This window comes from Erinaceus europaeus, chromosome 6 (genome assembly GCF_950295315.1).
Source record: "Erinaceus europaeus chromosome 6, mEriEur2.1, whole genome shotgun sequence".
Classification (NCBI taxonomy): Eukaryota; Metazoa; Chordata; class Mammalia; order Eulipotyphla; family Erinaceidae; genus Erinaceus; species Erinaceus europaeus.
The window spans coordinates 70819521-70842898 of record NC_080167.1 but is presented as its reverse complement, the minus strand read 5'-3'; the positions used below and the strand labels follow the sequence as shown (position 1 = coordinate 70842898).

Below are 23378 nucleotides of genomic sequence, written 5' to 3'. Positions count from 1 at the left end.
CTCCTTCACTCTCTCTGCCTCTCTCCTAAGATAGCCTGATTTCACAGGGGTGTGGGGGAGAAATGAATGAAAAAAAGTATCTGTGAAAGGCTCATGTGAGAGGAGGCGTCTATATAAACAAAGTTGCTTCATCTTCAAAGATTCGCCTCTGGGTTTTCTGCTCTGTCTTTCTGACCCAGTGGAGAAAAATAAAAACAGGAACTTTCTGGGTTTTCACAGAGGACCTGGTAGCATACAAGGGGCAGAGACACGCAGCAACAAACATCTGTATTCTGAGAGTGGTGGTGCACCCGGCTAAGTGCACATGTCACAATGTGCAAGGACCTGGGTTTGAGCCCCCGGGCCCCACCTGCAGGGAGGGGGAAAGACTTTGGGAGTGGTGAAGCAGGGCTGTGGGTGTCTTTCTGTCTCTCTCCCTCTCTGTCACCCTTTCTCTCTCGATTTCTGGCTGTCCCTATCCAATAAATAAATAAAGATCATTTTAAAATGACCTGTGTCACATCAAATCGATGGGGTTTAAGCTCAACAATATTTGTACCCCTTTCACATATTAGGGAGCTACTCTCTTCCCTGATCCAGCTTTCTGGTCCTTTTTCCAGCCATGACATCATCTCCCCAGACAATAACTTGGATCCACCTGCATATCAGATTTCAGGCTCAGGGGCAAAAAGAAAAAGGGAAAAAAATTGTATAGCTACAGGCCCTTTGGAATATAACTAAAATACGCCTACTAGCTATCTACAAAATGGAGGACCCCCCAACTCTTCATCTGCACTATTCCAGCCTTTAGGTCCATGATGGTTCAACAATCTGTTTGGCTTTGTATGTTAACTCTCTCTTCAGCCACCAGGTTCCAGATGTTACCATGATGCGGACCAGACTTCCCTGGACAGACAATCCCACCAATGTGTCCTGGAGCCCCGCTTCCCCAGAACCCTGCCCCACTAGGGAAAGAGAGAGATAGGCTGGGAGTGTGGATCCACCTGTCAACACCCATGTTCAGTGGGGAAGCAATTACAGAAGCCAGACCTTCCACTTTCTGCATCCCACAATGATCCTGGGTCCATGCTCCCAGAGGGATAAAGAATAGGAAAGCTGTCAGGGGAGGGGATGGGATACGGAGTTCTAGTGGTGGGAACTGTGTGGAGTTGTACCCCTCTTATCCTATGGTTTTGTCTATGTTTCCTTTTTATAAGTAAATTTTTTTTTAAAAAAAGACCTGTGTTCTGATTCCCTCCCCCCCAAATATCTTTTAGAACAAAGACTAACTGAGAGCCCTCCCTGAGTGAGGCCAATGCTTGCACACATAGTTGCTCAGAAGTGAGGGGCCAGGCCTGGCCTGTGTTCTTCTGTCAGTTCCAGGATGGCTCAAAAGCCCCAACCTTCACATCAAGGAGAGAACTTCCGTCTCCTTCCCCTGAATAGCTTTTCAGCCAGCATGCCAGCTTGTCTGGTGCTGCAAGGAGTCCACGGAGAGTTCTGGAAGCACCCATGGCAGTGCCCTGGTCTGGAAGTCTCTCTCTCTCTCTGACTGATCTCCACAGCTTCCGGCCTGGCCTACAGGACCATCACAGGGAGGATTTACACCAAGAGCCTTGGGAGTGGCGCTCAGGTCACTCGGGTGACAAAGAGGAAGAGACAGAGAGACACCTGCAGCCCTGCTCTACCACTCATGAAGCTTGCTCACCTCAGCGCTTCCTGAGCCCAGGGCAGAGAGCCCCAGGGCAAAGGGGCCCACAGACCCTCAGGAGTGGGCGTCAGGGAAGCACGGGGCCCGGCTGGTGGCGCACCTGGTTGAGCGCAAGTATTATAACGTGCAAGGTCCCGGGTTCGAGCCCTGCCCTCCCAGTCCCCACCTGCAGGGGGAAAGCTTCAGGAGTGTGAAGCAGGGCTGTGGGTCTCTCTCTCTCTCTCTCTCTCTCTCTCTCTCCATTCCTCTTGATTTCTGGCTGCCTCTATCCACTAAGTAAATAAAGATCATAAAATTAGAAAGAAGAAGGAGGAGGAGGAGGAGGAGGAGAAGGAGAAGAAGGAAGAGGAGGAGGAGGAGGAGGAAGAGGAGGAGGAGGAGGAGAAGAAGGAGGAGGAGGAGGAGGAGGAGGAGAAGGAGAAGAAGAAGGAGGAGGAGGAGGAGAAGGAGGAGGAGGAGGAGGAGGAGGAGAGGAAAACAGGGCCGACAGCACAGCGAGAGAGAGGATTGGGGGCCACGGACGTCCCTGAAGCACTCACCACCCCCCATGGGAAAAGGCAGAGGGGCTTGGGCAGGGCATCCCCCCGCTGCCCCCGGGGAGGACGTGGACTCCCCACAGAGCAGAGCGCCCCACCTACCGCGGCAGAGAGCTGTACTGGCGTTGGGCCTGCTGGAAGCTCTCACGTTCCTCCTGGCGTTGGCGCTGCATCTGCATCTCCACGGACACCGAGTGCCTTCCGCTCTGGGCCGGGGGCCTGGTGCTGGGCTGCAGGGGCCAAAGCAGGAGAACAGTCAGAGAGGGCAGGGACGCTCGGAGCCGTGACGCGGGACCTCCTGCCAACTGTGGATCTAAAGGAAGGGGACCAGGGGAGGCCGGGTGGTGGCACACCTGCTTGAGCGCACATGTCACAGTGCGCAAGGACCCAGGTTCAAGCCCCCGGGCCCCACCTGCAGGGGGAAAGCTTTGCAAGTGGTCAAGCAGGGCTGCAGGTGTCTCTCTGTCTCTCTCCCTCTCTATCACCACTTTCAATTTTGGATGTCTCTGTCCAATAAATAAATAAAAATAATTTTTTAATTAAAAAAAATAAAGGAAGAGAACCAAGTCTAGTGTTCTGTAGGGTCTCTGAGCTGAGAAACATCTTGAGCTCAGAGAGACCCATAAGGTTTCATCCTCTGAGGGTCTGATGATGGGCTCTGGACGGCTTGAGGTTAGAAAGTCAAACTTCTTAGTCAACAGTGACGTTATATATACCAGCTTCCGGCTCTTATCCACACAGCAAGGGGGGGGGGGTGGGCTACGGCCGCTTGGGAAGCTAGCTTATCCATGCCAACAAACAAAACAAAAACCACTGCCAAGGTGGCTTGCCAAAATCAGAAAGTTCAGGGCTGGACCCTTAAGAGCAGCTTATACCTGCATGTCAGCAATCAGACTCAGAAACAAAAATGATGAAAATCATGGGCCCCTAGGAACAGACCTAAAGTAGACTTCCCAGCTTCCCTCCACCCCAAAACCCCTATTCTCATCTGCTCTATTCCTATATTTTGGCTTCTGTTTATTGTTCAATTCTACTGTTTTGTCTTGCTTTGTATTTTACAGCCTTTCAGCCACCAAGTTGCAGATGCTGCCATGACACTATCCTGACTTCCCTGGGCAGACGACCTCACCCATGTGTCCTGGAAACTCCCCTCCCCAGAGCCCTGCCCCACTAGGGACAGACAGACACAGGCTGGGGGTGTGGGTCCACCTGCCAACACCCATGTCCAGCGGAGAAGCAATGACAGAAACCAGAACTCACATCACAGAACAGCCAATAGCGGCTTGCCATCTCGTCCATGGTGTGCTCTCTCAAGCGATCTTTCTAAAAACTGATTACTGATCTCTTGGAGCTAGAAGCCAATGGTGGGCTTTGACTCCCCCAACAATTTTCTCGAATGACAAAGCCCCTGCCTCCATTTGGGGAATTGTAAGGTGACAGATAGACTTGTTACTCAGAGAATGGCTCCTAAGGCCAGCTTTTGTCTGAACAGAAAGAAATTGTCAGCTATTGTTCTCTTTCTGCCTGGACAGAGTTCTCCTGCTTGCTGGTAAGCAGTAATAAGGTATTATATGGGACAGAAATTTCAAAGCATATGGGCATAGTCAGTGAGTATATTAAAAATATCCCGCTACAAAAATAATATGTGAAGAGATTAGGTTTTACAATACCCCAGTCTCTCCTAGTGGATGTTTATAACCACACTCATTGGAAGAGATGTGTGCCCAGAGACCCACTCTGCAACACCATTCAAAAAAAAAAAAACCACAGCAGTGGTGCCTTCAGCAAGAACACACTTCTCTGAGTGAGCTCTGTTTATGCAAACAAAGCCTCCACCAAATCATCAAGCAGCTACATTAAGGTTTATCTTCCATTAGCCTCGCTGAGGTCGGCCAACAAAGACAATCTGAGCCGTTCTTTTTGTTCAGGAGCAAACACAGAAGCTGGAGTGAGGCCACCAGACGGAGGAGAGACAGCGAGAAAACTCTGCGATTTCCTTCATGCCTTCCCAGACAGCCACACTGCCCATCCACTCATGCCTGCGTCCGGCAGCCCTGAACAGCCTGGTACTCTGTGGTAGGACTTAGTAGCCGGCTTTTTTAAACTTATGCCGTTCTGTGACACAGCTTGTGGAGATGTGGAAAAAAAAAAAAAAAAAAGCAAAGTCTTGTAGAAATCGCAGGTGTATTTTTAAGCTGTTTCTCCCAACGGCCTGAAAATGTGATTCTGACATGGGTAGAGGGTTTAGGGGGGGGGAGAGAAAAAGCTGAAAGGCTTTTGTTTCCTTCACCTCTGTATTTGCTGATACAATTCCCTTATCAGACTTATCAGACACGGGCACACGGGTGCGGATCTGGATGAATTCTAATAAAGAAATGATCACGAAATGGGGTCTGAACACTATAAAGTGAGTGAGTGAGTGAGTGAGTGAGTGAGTGAGTGAGTGAGTGAGTGAGTGAGCTTGGTGTCAGCAAGCTGACACATTTCATACTGTTCTGTTCATCATGCCAAAGTACAAGCTTCAGCCTCACACTAATTTCACTCCAGTTCTCTCTTCAGAGAAGGCATGGGGTAGGGGGAGTATTAACAAGCACCCTAGTCTCTACAATGACACCTCACTGGGCCGCAGATCTGAGGTCAATTATAAACAACCATCCACCCATGCCACCAGCTCAGTAAGTTTATTCTGTCAGGCTTTATACTTGTCTTGAATGGAATATAGCCGGATTCACAACTTCAATGAAGATCTCCTCAAAATGTAAATTGTGGAAGCAGGTATTACGATCCACAGTCCTGGTTTCAATACATTGGTTTCTAATCCTCGTGCAGAAATGAAACAGTAGGCTCCAAATCACAAAAAGAAGAGAGAGAAAGAAAGAAAGAAAGAAAGAAAGAAAGAAAGAAAGAAAGAAAGAAAGAAGGAAAAGAAAAGAGAAAGGAGGAAGGAAAGCAAGAGAGAAATTAAGAGACAGAAGATCTGTAACCCAGGGAGAGGTGTATGTTTTCAAACAAAACACTATCAACAACTATAGCAACAAAGTAATATCTGACAGGAAAACACACAGAGAAACGGAATTGTTATAATCCTGGCTGGCCGTTCACCACATAACACCACATTAGTTCTGTTTTACCAGTGCAAATTATAACAACAATGACTTTGTTGGTGATGAAATTGTTGACAAGCAGTGACCTTTTGAGCAAAAACAAAAAGGTACCTCAGTTGCCAAAGGCATGGTAATGATGGATATTTAAAAAAAACATTTATTAACTAATGAGAGGGAGAGAGAGAAAAGAAGAAGGAGGTGGAGGAAGAGGAGGAGAAGGAGAAGTAGAAGGAGGAGGAGGAGGAAGAGGAGGAGGAGGAGGAGGAGGAGGAGGAGGAGGAGGAGAAGGAGAAGTAGAAGGAGGAGGAGGAAGAGGAGGAGAAGGAGAAGGAGGAGGAGGAGGAGGAGGAGGAGGAGGAGAAGGAGAAGGAGAAGGAGAAGGAGAAGGAGAAGGAGAAGGAGAAGGAGAAGGAGAAGGAGAAGAAGAAGAGGAAAACAGAGCATCCGTCCAGTACATGCAATGCCAGGGCTCCAACGTGGAGACTCAAGCTGCAATGAAAGATTTGATAATAGAAAAGACACTGATCATCTATTTCACAGTACATCAAAAGGCCAGGGTATGTGGATCCCCCCCATGACTGACACTTGAAGTGACATTATAATTTCTTTTCTTCTTTTTAAATATTTATTTATTTTCCCTTTTACTGCCCTTGTTTTTATTGTTGTTGTAGAGAAATGGAGAGAGGAGGGGAAGACAGAGAGGGGGAGAGAAAGACAGACACCTGCAGACCTGCTTCACCGCCTGTGAAGCGACTCCCCTGCAGGTGGGGAACAGGAGGCTCAAACTGGGATCCTTACGCCGGTCCCTGCGCTTTGCGCCACGTGCACTTAACCCGCTGCGCTACCACCTGACTCCCTGACATTATAATTTCTTATTTTACAGTATAACGATTGTGCAAAGAGACTTTCATGCCTGAGGCTCTGAGTTTCAATCCCTAGCACCACCGTCAGTCAGAGCAGAGGAGTGCTCTGGTCTCTCTCCTCTTTCTCTCTCCTTCTTTCTCTCTCTGTATCTCTCATTAAAATAAATCAGATGTATAAAAGACATTCTTTTTTCACTTTTATAAATTAGTTGCAAAGCATGGTCTTCATCATAACCATGAAGAGATACCATTTGGAGAAGCTCCACAGGGGTGTCCCTGAGGCTAAACACTGAAGCATCTTCCACAAGGCATCTCACTAAATAAAGACGTTGACTGAGCACGTCTCTCGACAAAATAAAATACCCTTATTGCTTCAATACAGAAACACGTAGCATCCACGCAGTGACCATTTAGGATAGTTTTCTACTTACATTCTGAATAATAAAAGGGAAAAAAGTCACCATAAGAGGCATGCACAGGAAACGAAAATAAGATATGAAAAGATTGTATGCTGTCCCGGAAAGCTTTTGCTGACGGTGAGGAAGTCGATGTGCTGAGCATCAGATCAGGAGGAGAGGTGTTACCCCTGGAGATTCACTTAAAAACAGTATGTATGATTTCTTCTGCTTTCTATCTCACTGCCTTTCAGCCACCAAGTTACAGACGCTACCATGACTCCATCCTGCCTTCCCTGGGCAGACGCACTCACCCATGTGTCCTGGAGCCTCCCCTCCCCAGAGCCCTGCCCCACTAGGGACAGACAGACACAGGCTGGGGGTGTGGATCCACCTGCCAACACCCATGTCCAGTGGAGAAGCAATGACAGAAGCCAAAACTCCCACCTTCTGCTCCCCATAAAGATTTTTAAAATTTTTTGTTTATTTATTTATTTTCCCTTTTGTTGCCCTTGTTGTTTTTCATTGTTGTTGTAGTTATTATTGTTGTTGTTATTTATGTTGTCGCTGTTGGATAGGACAGAGAGAAATGGAGAGAGGAGGGGAAGACAGAGAGGAGGGGGAGAGAAAGACAGATACCTGCAGACCTGCTTCACTGCCTATGAAGAGACTCCCCTGCAGGTGGGGATCCGGGGGCTTGAACTGGCATCCTTATGCCAGTCCTTGTGCTTTGCGCCATGTGCACTTAACCCGCTGAGCTACTGCCCGACTCCCCATAAAGAATTTGGGTCCATGCTCCCAGAGGGATAAAGAATAGGGAAACTTCTGATGGAGAGGATGGGGCACAGAGCTCTGGTGGTGGGAACTGTCTAGAATTGTACCCCTGTTATCTTATGATCTTGTTAATCACTATTGAAACACTAATAAAAAAAGAAGAAGCAAAAAAAAAAAAAAAAAAGTATGTGTGGTGCCCGTGAAAGAAGGGAGAAGGAGAGTGAGTGAGATTGGCTGGGGCACCTGTCTGTCATTTTATGAGATGCTAGGGGTGGAACCCAGGACTCCGGTATACGTTCTTCCACTATACAACATTTCTCCCTTTGAAATTCAGCGTTCACATTTCAGCCATTCAAATGTGCTGTGTTCTCACTTTCTAAGCACTGCAAGTGAAAGTTACCAAAGGCCGTCTCCGGAATTTCCACCGCCTGAGACCCTCATGAGGAGAAGGAGCCGTGGGTCACTGAGCCCGTGGCTGGGAGGTTGGGCAGAGGCTTTCAGCCATGAGTCAAATCCCTCCTTTGATTCAAGAATGTCTCTCCCTATTTCCAAGGGGAGTGATTTCCACCCAGTTTGCACTGGAACAATATTCACTGCATGCCTGTCAACCAGAATAAGTGTGTGTGTGTGTGTGTGTGTGTGTGTGTGTGTGTGTGTGTGTGTGTGTGTGTTTTGACCGTATGGAAGTCCACTCAGAAGAAACCACAGCAGATACCTTTTAAATCTCAAGAAAGGTGAAAACAAAAGAAAAAGAAAACCATCATTTTGTCAAAGGTTCAAGGTAGACAACCCAAGAACACAGGCTAGGCCTTAGAGAAGAGCCCTCCAGCTTCAGCAAGCCTGGGCACCTTTCTGCCCTTTTATGAGCCACCGGAGATGGAATCCAGGGTCTAGAATGGCACAAGGGAGTCAGTAAAACCCCAAGACAGGAAAATGGAAAAAAGGAGTTTTTATTATTATTATTATTATTTGCTTAAAGACAGATAACCAGGAAGAAAGCTTATGGGTGAGAGAGGCAGAGGATCAATGTTCTCTCTGAAGGACTAAACTACTTTTCAGTCACTTCCAAGCTGGGATGGAGAAGAGTTAGCGATACAGCTACTAAAGGCTCCACAATCACATCCATCCATCCATCCATCCACCCAGCAAGACTGTTTGTGGACCCACTCAGGCACCTGCGAAGTTTTCACAGAATACCGTTCTCGCGTCTGCAGCCTGCAAGCTTATCCTTTCCAAAGCAACAGAAAGTCGCGTCCATATTGGAGCTGTGGTAATAGCCCGGCCTCAACTATTGTTCATCATCTTCAGAAAGATTTCAGACATTTACTGCATTACATGTGCTGCACCTGGCATGACACGGGGGGAGTGGGGGAATGGAGGGAAATTGCTTTTCCTCCTTCTCCTCTTCTTCTCTTCCTTTTCCTCAACTTGAGGGAAGGATTCTCTTCAATGATAGAGCTAAGGAAATTTTCTGGGCCTCTGCTCACGTAAAGAAAACCCCCACCACCCCACCCTGCTTCTTTTTGTGACACGAATCAGTTCCCTTGGACCCAGACATTATTTTGAAAACAAGCCAGGGCGCAGATGCACCGTACGCCGTTTGCCATTTGAGTTGAGAGGGAACGTTTTGAAAATGGGTAGACTGAAAAGGCCAACTTGGCGGAATTCTCTGCAGCATCCCTGGGTGTGTGGGAAGTAATTGGCCGGATATTTTTACATAGGAGACATCTGGTTGTACTTTGAGTGTGTGAGCACTGTGAACGAGTGAGTTCAACTAGTACAGCAAGTTCAACTAATATAGTCTAAGCTCTACACAGAGCTTGACGGTGAGGTTGTGGTCCCTTAAAACTAAAATAATCACAACCCACTCCAGTGGGTGGATTCATGACCTTGTTGCCTTCTCCAAACAAGGATCCTTCAAGGTCAGAATACAAACAGAGAAAGGAAAAGAGATTCCAGGATCCTCCATACTGCTTCCACAAAACAGAGAACAGAAACCACAGGCCAGGCTGCAATTTGAACAAACGGGTAATTCTCATGAACACGGCGGTGGGAATTGGTGTGGGAATGAACAAAGGAAGTAAACTCACAGCGACGGTCAGCTCATTGGTATGAACAGCGAAACTGAGAGGACACAGCAAGATTCCGATTATTTAAAAGTGAAAAAAAAATCAACTTCTGACCCCCAATTTAGGAAATTATTCCATTCTTGAGGTAATCAGCCTGTCATCCAAATAATTAACTCCCTGCTCCTTCCTCATGGAAATAATAGTATAGGCCAAGTTGTCTATCTAAGGTTGAAATGGCATTTTGATATACCATAATTTGGCCCACGACCTTCTAAGTTTCTAAATGTGCGTGACTATTTCAAATACTGACCTATTAAGATGATAAAAAAAAAACAACACAGAGACTGACATATTCATCATACCACAAGATATTCTAAAGAGACCAACTCCATCTCTGATATATCTTATACAGAGAGCTATATCTTATACCGAGAGAAAACTGGATATTCAATCATTTCCACTTCTCTCAGTACAAAACAACTCAGAACCAAGAAATAGGACATGCCGCTCTCTTCAAATGAACTTGGAGGTCTTTCATGTGGTGTAAGTATAGCCAGGAAGAAATCAAATCCACTTTAGTTTCCAGAGATATTTCTCTTTTCAACAAGTTGTGTATTTAAAATGTATCTCCAGGCAGGGGAAAGGGTTCAGTGGGAGAATCCCCGTCTTGTAAGCATGAAGCTCCAGTGGGTGCCTGGCTCCATAGAAACGTTGGAGCACAACTCTGGTCTCTTACTAAAAAGGAACACGTGTTTTAAAACTCATATTCCCACTCAAAAGAATTTTTTTTTTTTTTTAGATTTTATTTATTTACTAATGAGAAACATAGGAGGAGAGAGAAAGAGCCAGACATCACTCTGGTACATGTGCTGCCGGGGATTGAACTCAAGACCTCATGCTTGAGAGTCTGATGCTTTTATCCACGGTGCCACCTCCCGGATCACAGAAATGTTTTTCTTAAACATTATCTTTTCAACAGAAATTGAGAGGGGAGCAGGAGATAGAGAGGGAAAGAGACTGAGAGAGACACCTGCAGCCCTCACAGCCTGTGGGGTGAGGAGTGAGAGGCCCGTGATGGGTCTGCAGGTTGGGGCTGCGTGAGGCACAGCTACACAGAGTCACTTCATCCCTCAGGCGGCCACTGCACTTTAATTCTGCTCTGCAGCCCCTTTATCCCACATATCACAAATGAATCCTTCTTTAAAAAAAAAAACTGAGCCGCATCCACTCTCCCCTCAGCCACTGCAATTCTCCCCTCAGCCTCTGCAATTCTCCCCTCAGCTTCTGCAACTCTCCCCTCAGCCTCTGCAACTCTCTTCTCTGCCTCTGCAACTCTCCCCTCAGCCTCTGCAACTCTCCCCCAGCCTCTGCAACTCTCCCCTCAGCCATTGCAAGTCTCCCCTCAGCCTCTGCAACTCTCCCCTCAGCCTCTGCAACTCTCTCCTCAGCCTCTGCAACTCTCCCCTCAGCCATTGCAAGTCTCCCCCCAGCCTCTGCAACTCTCCCCTCAGCCTCTGCAACTCTCTCCTCAGCCTCTGCAACTCTCCCCTCAGCCATTGCAAGTCTCCCCTCAGCCTCTGCAACTCTCCCCTCAGCCTCTGCAACTCTCTCCTCAGCCTCTGCAAGTCTCCCCATCAGTCTCTGCAACTCTCCCCTCAGTCTCTGCAACTCTCCCCTCAGCCTCTGTAACTCTCCCCTCAGTCTCTGCAACTCTCCCCTCAGTCTCTGCAACTCTCCCCTTAGCCTCTGCAACTCTCCCCTCAGCCTCTGCAACTCTCCCCTCAGCCTCTGCAACTCTCCCCTCAGCCTCTGCAACTCTCCCCTCAGCCTCTGCAACTCTCCCCTCAGCCTCTGCAACTCTCCCCTAAAAGAAAAAATATCAAATAGGAATATGTTGAGTCAGTTAAATAATATATATATAGTAATCAGCATGATTCTGGCACATTGTGACATGAGAATGACTCAACTAAATCCATCCTCTAGAAAAAAAAGATTTCATTAAAAAGTCGAGCATAGCCAATACCATGTGCAAGGACCCAGGTTCAAGACTCAGGTCCCCATCTGCAGGAGGGAAGCTTCACAAGTGGTGAACAAGCACTGCAGGTATCTCTCTCTTCCTCTTCCTCCTCTCTATCTCCTCCTTCCCTCTCAATTTCTCTCTGCCTCTCCTAGGAGGAGGATGGAAAGGAGGAGAGTATGGGGGGGGGGAGGAGGATTGGGGGAGAAGGAAGAAAAGGAAGGAAGAAGGCTACCAAGAGTAGTGGATTTGGGTAAGGCTAGGGACATGGACTTTTGGTGGTGGGAATGGTGTTAATATACACTCCTATTAACGTATAGTCTTATGTATCACCATTTAATCAGTATAAGAGGGTAGATAAATTAAAAAAACAAAAGAAAAAGAAAACAATAAAAAATTAAAAGAGAGAGAGAAAAAAGAAGACGAAGAGAAATTAAAAATGAGAAGTAGTGTATTCATTGTGCGGGAACCAAGCCACAGTGATTAACCTGGTAGCAATATGTCTCATTAAGAGTAATACTGTTACAGAAGACTAGAAATCTTCTTAAATATTCAGGCTCATGAATTGTTTTATAATTTCCCAAACTCCCAAATACCAATTTCATGAAGGTTCTACTTTTAGATGCTGTTCTCTAAGACCCCCCCCACAGATAAAATCAGATAAATCAGACTTTATCTGATTTCCGTGCTTGAAATCAGATAAAGTCCTTCAAAAGAGTGAAGTGTCTCCCATCTTTACTTTTACTTCACTAGTTCGCAAAAATGAATCTTCCTCTAACTCCCAGTTTTCTAATCTCGGAGTTGGAGAAGGTAGCTCACCGGGCAGGGGACACGCCTCCCCCAAGTCTGAGCCCCAGAACCGCGTGAGAAGCCCAAGGGCATGGAGGAAAGCTCCAAGAATGTGATGGTTCCCCCTTCTCTGTCTCTCTACCCAAATGGGAGTGATTACATGGCCTAGGCAGGAGGTCCTGACTCAAAAAAGACTAATCAATAATTATGAAAACCCATCGTTACGTGCATGAATAGATTTCTGTTCTTAAAACATTGAGGATGACAGAGGACCTAGTGGGGATTGGACTGTTATGTGGAAAACTGAGAAATGTTATGCATGTACAGACTATAGTATTTACTGGCGAATGTAAAACATTAATCCCCTAATAAAGAAATTTAAAAAAAAAGAACATTGGGGATGTTGGGATTGAGTGCCAAAAAGGACCTATCAGATGGTCTAAACTCTAGAGCACCGCGTCTCAGTGTTTTGGAAAGGAAGGAGGTGGTGAAAAATCTTTCTAACGGAGCTCATTAACTTTGACGGACCCTAAGTTGCTTCAGCAGCTGGCACGGATGGATGACAGGCCTTAGACCACAGTTCCTCAAGAATCAACACGGTCCTAGACTCCAAAAATATCTTGCTTCGGCTCCAACTCCTGCAGGATTGTAATCTCGAGACAGTGGACCCCTCTTGCATCCTCTAGGGAGTCAAAGACATGATTCCTGAGTGGGACGTAGCACCCTCAGGTGCTAACAGGCTAGACACCCTGACACCAATATCCCCTCCAGGACTCTAGAGGGTCTCCTTTGGTTTTCGACCTTATCTGTTTCCCAACTCCCATCACAGAAGTCATTTTAAAAAAATGAATAATGTTCTCTCTATCCCTTATCCTCAAGACAATGTTGATGAGGGTCTTATTTCCACATTGGCTGGACATGCCAGTGATTCCCTGCTACATTCCCTACCTCTCCCAGTCTATCTGCTCACCCTGAGCTGATTATCCCAAGGACCTTGATCTTCAACCTCCAGATGTATTCGATGCCTCGTATTCTCAGAAGCCTTGACATTTTTCAGGCAAGACACAGTATCAGCACAAGTCTGGGGTGAGGGGGTATGAAGGAGGGCTTGTGTATCACACTGGGTCTTGGACTTCATCCTACGGGCACTGAGAAGCCTTTCAAAGGTCTGCTTTAGAATGAGCCCTCTGGCGTCTGTGCAGAGGATGGACTCAAAGAGCGATACAGACAGATAGATGAGAGGGGCCCAACAAAGGCTGAATTGTTGAAGGAGACTCAAGAATCAGGACCCTTAAGCGCCACATTCTATATATAGTAAGTAGACAATGAACATGTGCTCAGAGGTAATTTGTCCCAGCTCTGATCCTGAAAAAAAGAAATGCATTTGTTGGGAAGGAGCATCCTTTCCCTGTGCCGTGTCTATGTCATAAGGCAAAGGGAACCTATTATGCATGGACAGATGGCGCAAGGAGACATAAAATGAAATTAGCAATGATGAAGACCAGATGGAAACGAGGCAAAGGCCAATATGTCAAAGGTCAGAGGAATCTGGTTCCATCTTGTCTAGTGTCATAAAAGGACTGAGGTCATAGCTCAGTGGCTTTGACTGCAGGAGGGGGAGGGGGCTCTCGCTTACTGTGCAGAAGGACCAAAGACTCACCCAAGGCTGCTCAAAGCTGTAGGTCCGCCGTCTGTCTTCCACATCCTCATCTTGCTTCGCCTGCTGGAATTCTTGCCGTAGACGCTGTATCCGATCGTGGTTGCTGGGAGTTGATCTGTTGAGAGAAGAGAGAAGTGAACTCCTTTCAGAAAAACCATCACTGAGTTGGCGTCGACAGGGAGGAAAGAAAAAAAAAATGGCTGCTGGCTGTGAATGACGCAATTTAAGAGGCAATGAATCTTAAAAACAGTATCTGGGCATTTTTCAACATTTTCATTTTGTCCCCGACGTCCTTCAGACAGATATTTAAGAGGGTGAGTGGTAGTATTTTCAGGCACTTCACTTTTATTTAGTTCTTTAAAAGGCTGATTTCCGTTCTGTAACCTGGCAAGGTGTTGACAGCGAGAATTATTATTATTATTTTTTAAATCAAGGACAATGCATTGAAAGTCAGAAACACTTGGGTGCAGTCTGAACTTCAGCTGCAGGGAGGAAGGCACTCAGGCATCCGAGCTGTAGTTTCTTTATGTATAAAAAGACATAATAATAATTCTTTTATTGAAACACCATGTTTGTAACAGTCAGCTGAAACACCACCATACAACGCAGCCTCGTGATCTGGGTGTTGATTTCCTGATGTCACTGTGCAGAGTTGCTGTTCATGTCTCCTCAGAAGTCCAGGCACAAAGTGCAACCCTCACGCTCCACATGAGAAGAGGGAGTGACTGGTGGGGCCACTTAGCTACAGGTGACGAATCTCCTTCCTGACGTAGAGTTCTGCTTTAACCTCACAGAAAGCTTATCAGAGAGACGCAGAGACAATCCCCCACCTCTCTCTCTCTCTCTCTCTCTCTCTCTCTCTCACACACACACACACACACACACATACACACACTCATTGTTTACAAATATAAAAGTGGACATTCAAAGAAGACAAACTAGTTATTTGCAGGCTCCCATGTGGTGGTGGGGCAGGTGGACAGAGAGTCCAGACCCCCTATCCCGGCCCTGCCCTGTGCCCTGTGCCCTGTCGTGAGTGTGCTGTTATCCGTTAGTAATGCAGGGGCCTGATGCCCAAGTCTCTCTTCTGGAAACATCAGGTAGAATCTGACAACAGCGTTTTGCAAGCGCGACAGCTCAGACCACAGTCAAATCCATCTTCAGTCTGGTGGCAACTCTGGTCTCTCCCACTCCCCAGGAAACGTCTAGCATCCTATCAGGAAACCAATCCATCCAGGGCTGGCGGGAGACGGCAAACAGACTTTCATGCCGGAGGCTCTGAAGTCCCAGGTTCAATCCCCTGCAGCACCATAAACCAGAGCTGACCAGTGCTGGGGGAGGGGGGATAATAATGAAAGAAAGACATTCAAGGGTAGTAGGCAAGTGGAGTCTTCACATGTTTCCCTGGCTTCTCTGAGTATCTGAGCTCTTTGGGTCACACACCTCCCTCCCCTGTTAATTTGTGAACAGTAACCTGGAAATACATATGCTGCTGGGACCAGGAGGTGGCGCACCTAGTTAAACCACACACAACACAGTGTGCAAGGACCTGGGTTCAAGCCCCTGGTCCCCACCTGCAGGGGGAAGGCTTTGCAAGTGGTGAAGGAGGGCTGCAGGTGTCTCTCTCTCCCTGTCTCTTCCTTCCCTCTTGATTTCTGGCTGTCTCTATCCAATAAATAAATAAAGATAATTTTTTTAAAAAAAAAGGTTACTTGGGAGTTGGGCGGTAGCACAGCGGGTTAAGTGCACTTGGAGTGAAGCACAGGGACCGGCGTAAGGATCCTGGTTCGAGCCCCCGGCTCCCCACCTGCAGGGGAGTCACTTCACAAGCGGTGAAGCAGGTCTGCAGGCATCTGTCTTTCTCTCCTCCTCTCTGTCTTCCCCTCCTCTCTCCGTTTCTCTCTATCCTACTTAACAACAACGACATCAATAACAACAATAAAAAACAAGGGCAACAAAAGGGAGAATAAATAAATAGACAGGTAAAACAATAAGAAAATCATCTTTCAAATGATTTTTTTTAAGAAATATTTCTCTATGGTTTGCATATAGCATAGTTTTAACCTCACAACTGTAAGGGTGCTTGAAGTCCAAAACACTGGTGAAGACTGACCCCTCTACTCTCTGTGCTTAATCATTGCCAACTGGCCCAAAGTCCTTAATTTTAAGCCTCAGTGACCTCAGAGCCTTTCACAGCCTCAAGTGACTTCCGGAAGTCACTCCTCCCCTGATTCCTGGATCCAAGCAGCCGGCAGCATCTCTGCTTTCGCTCCCCCCTTCCCCTGTTGCTTCCCGTCTGCCTGAGCTCTAGAGAATGCAGACCAACATGTCCAAGCCTTTCGTAGGGCTCAAGTTGGTTTTCTTGACTGATGATGGCATCCAAAGACTGGAAGCTTGTCAGGAGCCCTTGGGGAACTCCACTTGGCAGCCTGAAGGTAGAATCCTGGCTTCCAGAGATGACACCGTTGCTACTGTTTCGTTCCGGTTCTCAGACCAATCCAGGACGGGCCAATAATCCACACTTGGGCTCTGAAAGTTCTTGGTCTAGCGCTCGTACCAAGAAAGCCGGAGGAAGGCTTGAATATGCATTAGCATCAGTGGCTAAGCCCCATACATGCCAAGCAACTTACATTAGCCGCACTGCCAACTTCAGCCGCTCATTATTTTTTTGTGAGGGAGATAAGAGAGTACCAGCTAAGTCGACCAGATGGGTGAGAGAGATGAGAACTCTCTTAACGAGAAGTCAATAAAGTATAATATCCCAGGAGGCTTCAGGAAGGAAGGGTGAGGAGGGAGGATATCATAGACATGGTGGCCAGGAAGCCGGGTGGTGGCGCACCCATTTAAAGCTCACATATCACCAAGGCCAAGGACCCAGGTTCGAGCCCCCTCTCCCCTCCTGTAAGGGTGGAAGCTTCACTAGTGGTGAGGCAGGTCTGAAGGTGTGTCTTTCTTTCTCTCTCCCTCTCTATCCCCCCCTCAAATTTTCTCTGTTTTATCAAATAAAGTAGAAAAAAATGGGGGAAATGGCCACCAGGAGTGGTGGGTTCATAGTGGTGGCAATGAGCCCCAGCGATAACCCTGGTAGTAACAAAGAAAACCAAACCAAATAAACAAGATCACATGCCAAAGGCAGCTTAAAGCCAACACCAGGGGCAGGCGGTAGCGCAGCGGGTTTAGCGCACGTGGCGCAAAGTGCAAGGACCAGCATGAGGATCCCAGTTCGAGCCCCCGGCTCCCCACCTGCAGGGGAGTCGCTTCACAGGTGGTTGTCGTATGCGTTACATTGGTTTGTTCTAGCCCTCCCCAAACCAAGAGAATTGGATCAGTCCAATTAATTTTGCGGGCCTGCTTGGCCCCGCCCCAAGGAACCCTGAGGGAGGGTTCCTAAGTTCATGAGTTGGAGAGTTTCTGAGTTCAAGAGTAAGGGAGAGGGTTCCTGAGTTTGAGAGTGCCAGAGTTGGAGAGTTCCTGAGTTCCTGAGTTCGAGAGTTTCAGGGTTACAGAGTAAGAGAGAGTTCCAGTGTGCCAGAGTTTCAGAGGGCTCTCAAGTACGAGAGTTTCAGAGTTCCAGAGTTGGAGGGTTCCTGAGTTCAAGAGTAAGAGGGAGTGCTTGTGCTGCCGCAAAGAGACAGCAGAGTTCTGTTTGGTGATTAGTTTGTCTTAGTTTATGAATCATTGTTCCTGAATAAAGAAATACAGCTTCCCTGCCCAGTCGTTGTCTCCGCGTCTCTGTTACCCGCCGTGAAGCTACTGGCCTGGCAAGAGCCTCTGAAATTTTAACAACAGGTGGTGAAGCAGGTCTGCAGGTGTCTGTCTTTCTCTCCCCCTCTCTGTCTTCCCCTCCTCTCTCCATTTCTCTCTGCCCTATCCAACAACAACAAGGGCAACAAAAGGGAGAAAAACGGCCTCCAGAAGTGGCGGATTGTAGTGTAGGCACCAAGTCACAGCGATAACCCAAAAGGCAAAAATTAAAATGAAAAAAAAAAAAAAAAACTACCGCTGGGGCCCTTACACACTGATATGTGTAGACTAAGGAAAATTTGTGTGTGTGTGTGTGTGTGTGTGTATGTGTGTGTGAGTGTGTGTGAGAGACTGTGTGTGTGTGTATATGAGTGTGTGTATGAGTGTGTGAGTGTGAGTGTATGTGAGTGTGTATGTGTGTGAGGGTGTGTGTGTGTGTGAGAGTGTGTGTGTGAGTGTGTGTGAGAGTGTGTGTGAGAGTGTGTGTGTGAGTGTGTGTGAGAGTGTGTGTGAGTGTGTGTGTGTGAGTGAGTCTGTGAGTATGTGTGTGAGTGTGAGTGTGTGTGAGTGTGTCAGTGTGTGTGAAGTGTGTGTGTGAGTGTATGTGTGAGTGTGTGTGTGTGTGTGAGAGTGTGTGTGAGTGTGTGAGTGTGTGTGAGAGTGTGTGGGTGTAAGAGTGTGTGTGAGTGTGTGTGAGTGTGTATGAGTGTGTGTGTGAGTGTGTGAGAGTATGTGTGTGAGTGAGTGTGTGTGACTGTGTGTGTGAGTGTGTGTGTGAGTGTGTGTGTGTGTGTGTGAGTGTGTGTGAGAGTGTGTGTGAGTGTGTGTGTGAGTGTATGAGTGTGTGTGTGTGAGTGTGTGAGTGTGAGTATGTGAGTGTGTGTGTGTGAGTGTGTGTGTGTAAGTGTGAGTGTGTGTGTGTGTGTGAGTGTGTGAGTGAGTGTGTGTGTGAGTGTGTATGAGTATGTGAGTGTGTGAGTGAGTGTGTGTGTGTGTGTGTGTGTGGACTAAACAGTGGGCTGGCTTGGGCTCAGTAGCACCCTGACTCCCAACTCATAATTTTGTATGAGATAAACTAATAAAAAATAATGGAGAAAAAAACATCTCAGTTATTTTTCCAAGGGTTCAGGAACTTAACTAAAGTTCTTTAAATCCTCCAGTATGCAAATGGGCAGACACACATAAGGCTTTTTAAAATCATACTACCTTAATATCTGGTCCTTGATCTGCTATACCTCTCAGAGACCTAGTAAATTTACTTTCTGGCCTAAGAAAAACATTCTAGTGCAAATGCTAGTGAGCTTCACACCTGCACTTGACACCCAGTCACGAAGGCCCCAATTAAAAATGTAAAGAAAAACCGCATTTTGTAATGGCCTCTCGAATCTTGGAAATAGCACAACCCCACTCAAAGATTCTTGTTTGTCTGTCTGTCACTCTCCTCAGACACCTCATGAATATCCCAGAGAGAAGATCTTACTAGACTTGTGTGAACTGGCAACTTTTCTACTTAGCAGTCTTCTCTCTCCTATAAATGCTCAAAGTGTAACTGATTCTCCCTTTCTAAATCTGGGGTTCTACTACTTAAGTCTTAATATTTCAACATTTTTAAAAAGTGTTTTGTTTGATAGGACAGAGAGGAGAGGGTTAGATAGAGAGGGAGAGAGACAGAGAGACACCCACAGCACTGTTTCAGCACTTGAAATCTTCCCCCTGCAGGTGAGGTACGGGGGCTTGAATTCACACATGGTAGTGAGGGAACTCAACCCGGGTGCCACCACCGGGTCCCCCAACTATATATCTTTTGTTTTCTTTAAATGAGAGAGAGAAAGAAAGAGAGAGAGGGAGAGAGAAAGGTCAGCACTGTTCAGCCCTGAGCTTATGGTGGTGTTGGGGGTTGAACCCTGCATTACAGAGCCTCAGGCATGAAAGTTTTTTTGTAGAACCGTTATGCTGTCTAGCTTCCCTGCCCAAAACTTTTGAAACAGTATTGTTCTGGTTGGCACCTCATCACACCTAGTAAGAAGATACCAGCAGGTTAAAGGTCCAAGATTCCCTGTGGGGGGGTGGGGGAAGAGGGGGGAGCTTCGTGAATGGTGAAGCAGTGTTGCAGGTGTCTCTTTTTCAGTCTCCTTCTCTATCTCCCTCTTCCCTCTTAATTTCCCTGGCTTCCCACCTGCAGGGGAGTCGCTTCACAGGCGGTGAAGCAGGTCTGCAGGTGTCTGTCTTTCTCTCCCCCTAACTGTCTTCCCGTCCTCTCTCAATTTCTCTTTGTCCTATCCAACAATAACTACAGCAATGACAATAATAACAACAGCAATAATCAACAAGGGCAACAAAAATGAAAAAAAAAAAAAAAAGGGCCTCCAGGAGCAGTGGTTCAGAGTGCAGGCTCTGAGCCCCAGCAATAACCCTGGAGGCAAAAAAAAAAAAATTCTGTCTCTATCCAAAATAATTAATTAATTAAAAGAAGTTCACTACAGAAGAATTAGAACCAATTTCCTTTCTTTGCCCAAATGAGTCCTTGACTCCCAGGAAAGGAGAAAGTTCTAGTCCCTTTGTCTGTACCAGCAGCAGATCTAAAATTCTGCAACTCCAGCAATGCCACTTAATATAGTCACCAGGCTGTGGAACAGGCCAAAAAAGAAAAAAAGAAAAAAGTGGCACTGGAAAGAAACAGTAGGCAGAGCCGTCACCAAGCCAGGGAAGCGGGGAGGCAGGAGTGACCAGGAGCTTCTCAGATCATTAAGCAATGTCTCACTGGGATGTCATACACCCATGTACAGACTTGTAATCCTTTCAAAACAGACAGATTGTCAGCATGATAAAGTGGATACAAACAGATTCTCGAACAGGGGTGGCTAAAGCAGGGGACGGGGGGGGGGGGTGTCACGGGCTTGAAGTGGCGGGGGGGGGGGGGTCAGCCGAAGGTCCACACCCACCAGAGACCACAGGTCTAAACTGCCAGGCTTTCTTTTCTTTCTTCTCCTGGCTCTTTTTCTACGCTGATTAGCATTTCTCTAAAATATTCTGGGTCTTGTAATCGCCAGACAAAGTTGTAATCTACAGATGTCAGAACTGAGTTCTTAATTGCTGTAAATTAGTGAACGAACACAGGTCTCTCATTAAACCTATTACACCCTGTACGTCAACGCGAAACGCCTGTCATATGCCTTGCCTCCCGGTACTCAAATCAGGAGCTTTCTTTGGAAACTCCTAGGGACAGGGAGAAGCCAGAGAGTTTGCTAGAGCTGGGGGGGTGGGGGTGGGTGGGGTGGCAGGTCCCTGTCATCAAAGGTGTCCTTCTTGGGGGAGAAAGCTCTCGAAGGACAATCACCCATTGTCTGGACTTAATGGACATCTCACCTCCACCTCTGTCTTGATTTTCTTAAGACAGAGGACAAAGGTCTCTGGGAGCTTTTGCATCTCTTAGAGGAACTTAGAGTACCTTTTCCCCAGGCCCAAGGCCCAGGAACACACCTCTTGTCACCTGCAGGGGTGAAGAAGCAGACATTTCGGCCTTTAAAGAGAGCTCACCTGGGTACTAGGCCTGCTTTGTCATGCTCAGGACCCATGTTTGAAGCTGGCCCTCACTGCACTAGAAGAACTGTGTTCTCTCTCTCTCCCTCTCCCTCTCTCTCCCCCCTCCCCCTCCCCCTCCCTCCCCCTCCCCCTCCCTCTCCTTCCTCTTTTTTTTCTTGCCTCCAGGGTCATAGCTGGGGCTCAGTGCCTGCACTACAAATCCACCACTCCTGGAGGCCATTTTTTACCATTTTGTTGCCCTTGTTGTTGTATTTATTGCTCTTGTTGTCATTGCTGTTGTCGTTGTTGTTGGATAGGACAGAGAGACATGGAGAGAGGAGGGGAAGACAGAGAGGGGGAGAGAAGACAGACACCTGCAGACCTGCTTCACCGCCTGTGAAGCGACTCCCCTGCAGGTGGGGAGCCGGGGGCTCGAACTGGGATCCTTAAGCGGGTCCTTGCACTTGGGGACGTGCGCTTTAACCGGCGGTGCTATCACCCTTGCCCTGAACTCTGAGTTTTCTGACAGGTGAACATAAGAGTAGCCTGGATAGGCAAGTGGGTCTTTCTCCTCTGACTCTCTCAGACTGAAGACTTATGAGGAAGGGGGGAGAGGGTAGGAAGGCTAAGCCTAGAAATGGGTCAATTACCAAACTACAAATAAGAATAGCTCCTCCCCACAAGCTTCATTAAGTTTTATCAGCAAGGATCTTGGGGTTTTACACTCAAACCGCAGGTCATAAATTTACAGTGAAAAAACCCATATGTTCACCAAACACCTGAATTCAATTTCTCTCCTGGTTTGGAGGAGTGCTGCAGTGTTGGAATTAATTATGCATGCAAAGATCTTAATGAGGGCAGCTTCTCTGGGAGGCTGAAGGGTATTTATAACATCTGAAATTTTTCTGATAGAACTTGGCTCATTCTTCGTATTTTTACACTGACGTGTAGGTATACATGGCTTCCAACATGGTGAAAAAAAATAAAATTGTTACCACGTTTACCTTTCTCTGTGGACCAATCCAGCCACTTATGCTATGTAAAAAATAAAAATAAAAATAAAAAATCTTAATATTTACTTTAAAGTCTTTAGACAGATATTTCCTTGGGTATGCACAAATCACCCAGACTAATAAAAGTCCAAAGTGAGACTAAATGCCTATATTTATCTGTGTACGTGTGAAATTAGCTACTTAGGAACCATCATGTCATTCTCAGTTGATTTCCACAGCGTTACTCATCCTCCGTGATATGAAAAGAATTATGAGAGAAGGATGCAGATCCCAGAGGCACCCACTTTCCTTAGCGGATAAAAGTCATTTGCAGATTCTGACATCCATGATTTGTTGTCCATTTCACACTAATTTTGGTGCGATAAATCACAACAAATTAAAAACATACAGAACTGCACTCTGGGCTAAAAAGGAGGCGGTCAGAGCCATGCAGCGGCACTCGCGCCTGGTGTGCTGGGCTGTAGGGCTGCGTCTCTCTCTAGCGGAGGGACCCGGGACTAGAGTCTGTCTCTGGGCGCCTCTGTGGCCGCTGGGTACCAGACCAGGACTATCATTCTAGAAGCAGTGAAATCTCAGGAATGTGCCCCCTTTTGCCCCTTTTTTTATTACCCTCATCACTCTTCCTTATTAGCCTGTCACTGGTCTCGGGCAGGAGTGAGAAAAAACATTTAGCTTTTAACTTTTTTGAGGGAAATTCCTCCAGCTACAAAGTACACACACACACACACACACACACACACACACACACACACACGTGTGCAGGGACATACATAATTCCTGGACTTGACAATAAATAGGAGAAAAAAATAGACATTCTACAATGAACCTGAGATGGCTCTGCCTGACTGGTAAAATATCTCAGGAATCATCTGAGTTCCCTGGAGTTGGTGTCCTGCACCAAAGTCAAAGACTCTGTGGGTGGGGGGGTGGGGGTGGGGAGGGTTCAGATCCTGGAACATGATGGCAGAGGAGGACCTAGTGGGGGCTGATTGTTATGTGGAAAACTGGGGAATGTTACGCATGTACAAGCTATTGTATTTTACTGTCGACTGGAAACCATTAATCCCCCAATAAAGAAATTTAAAAAAAGAATAGATTACCAATAACAAGCAAACAAAACGAAGTCATCCAAGTTCATTACTAGCCAAAAGGCTTACAAAGCCCACGACAAGACCACAGTTCCAATGAGCTATCTGCCTAAA

The 23378-nt window shown here is 46.9% G+C and overlaps 1 protein-coding gene across 11 annotated transcripts in view; it reads right to left on the bottom strand.

The window, feature by feature from the left end:
• PARD3 (par-3 family cell polarity regulator) overlaps positions 1–23378 on the bottom strand; it is a 652495-nt gene that overhangs the window by 6016 nt on the left and 623101 nt on the right. For all 11 annotated transcript variants that reach the window (XM_060192488.1, XM_060192489.1, XM_060192482.1 and 8 more), the window contains 2 exons: positions 13898–14012; positions 2329–2456 (listed from right to left, as the gene is read on the bottom strand). In XM_060192488.1, the coding sequence (XP_060048471.1) occupies positions 2329–2456; positions 13898–14012 (243 nt within the window). The remainder of the gene's footprint in view (positions 1–2328; positions 2457–13897; positions 14013–23378) is intronic.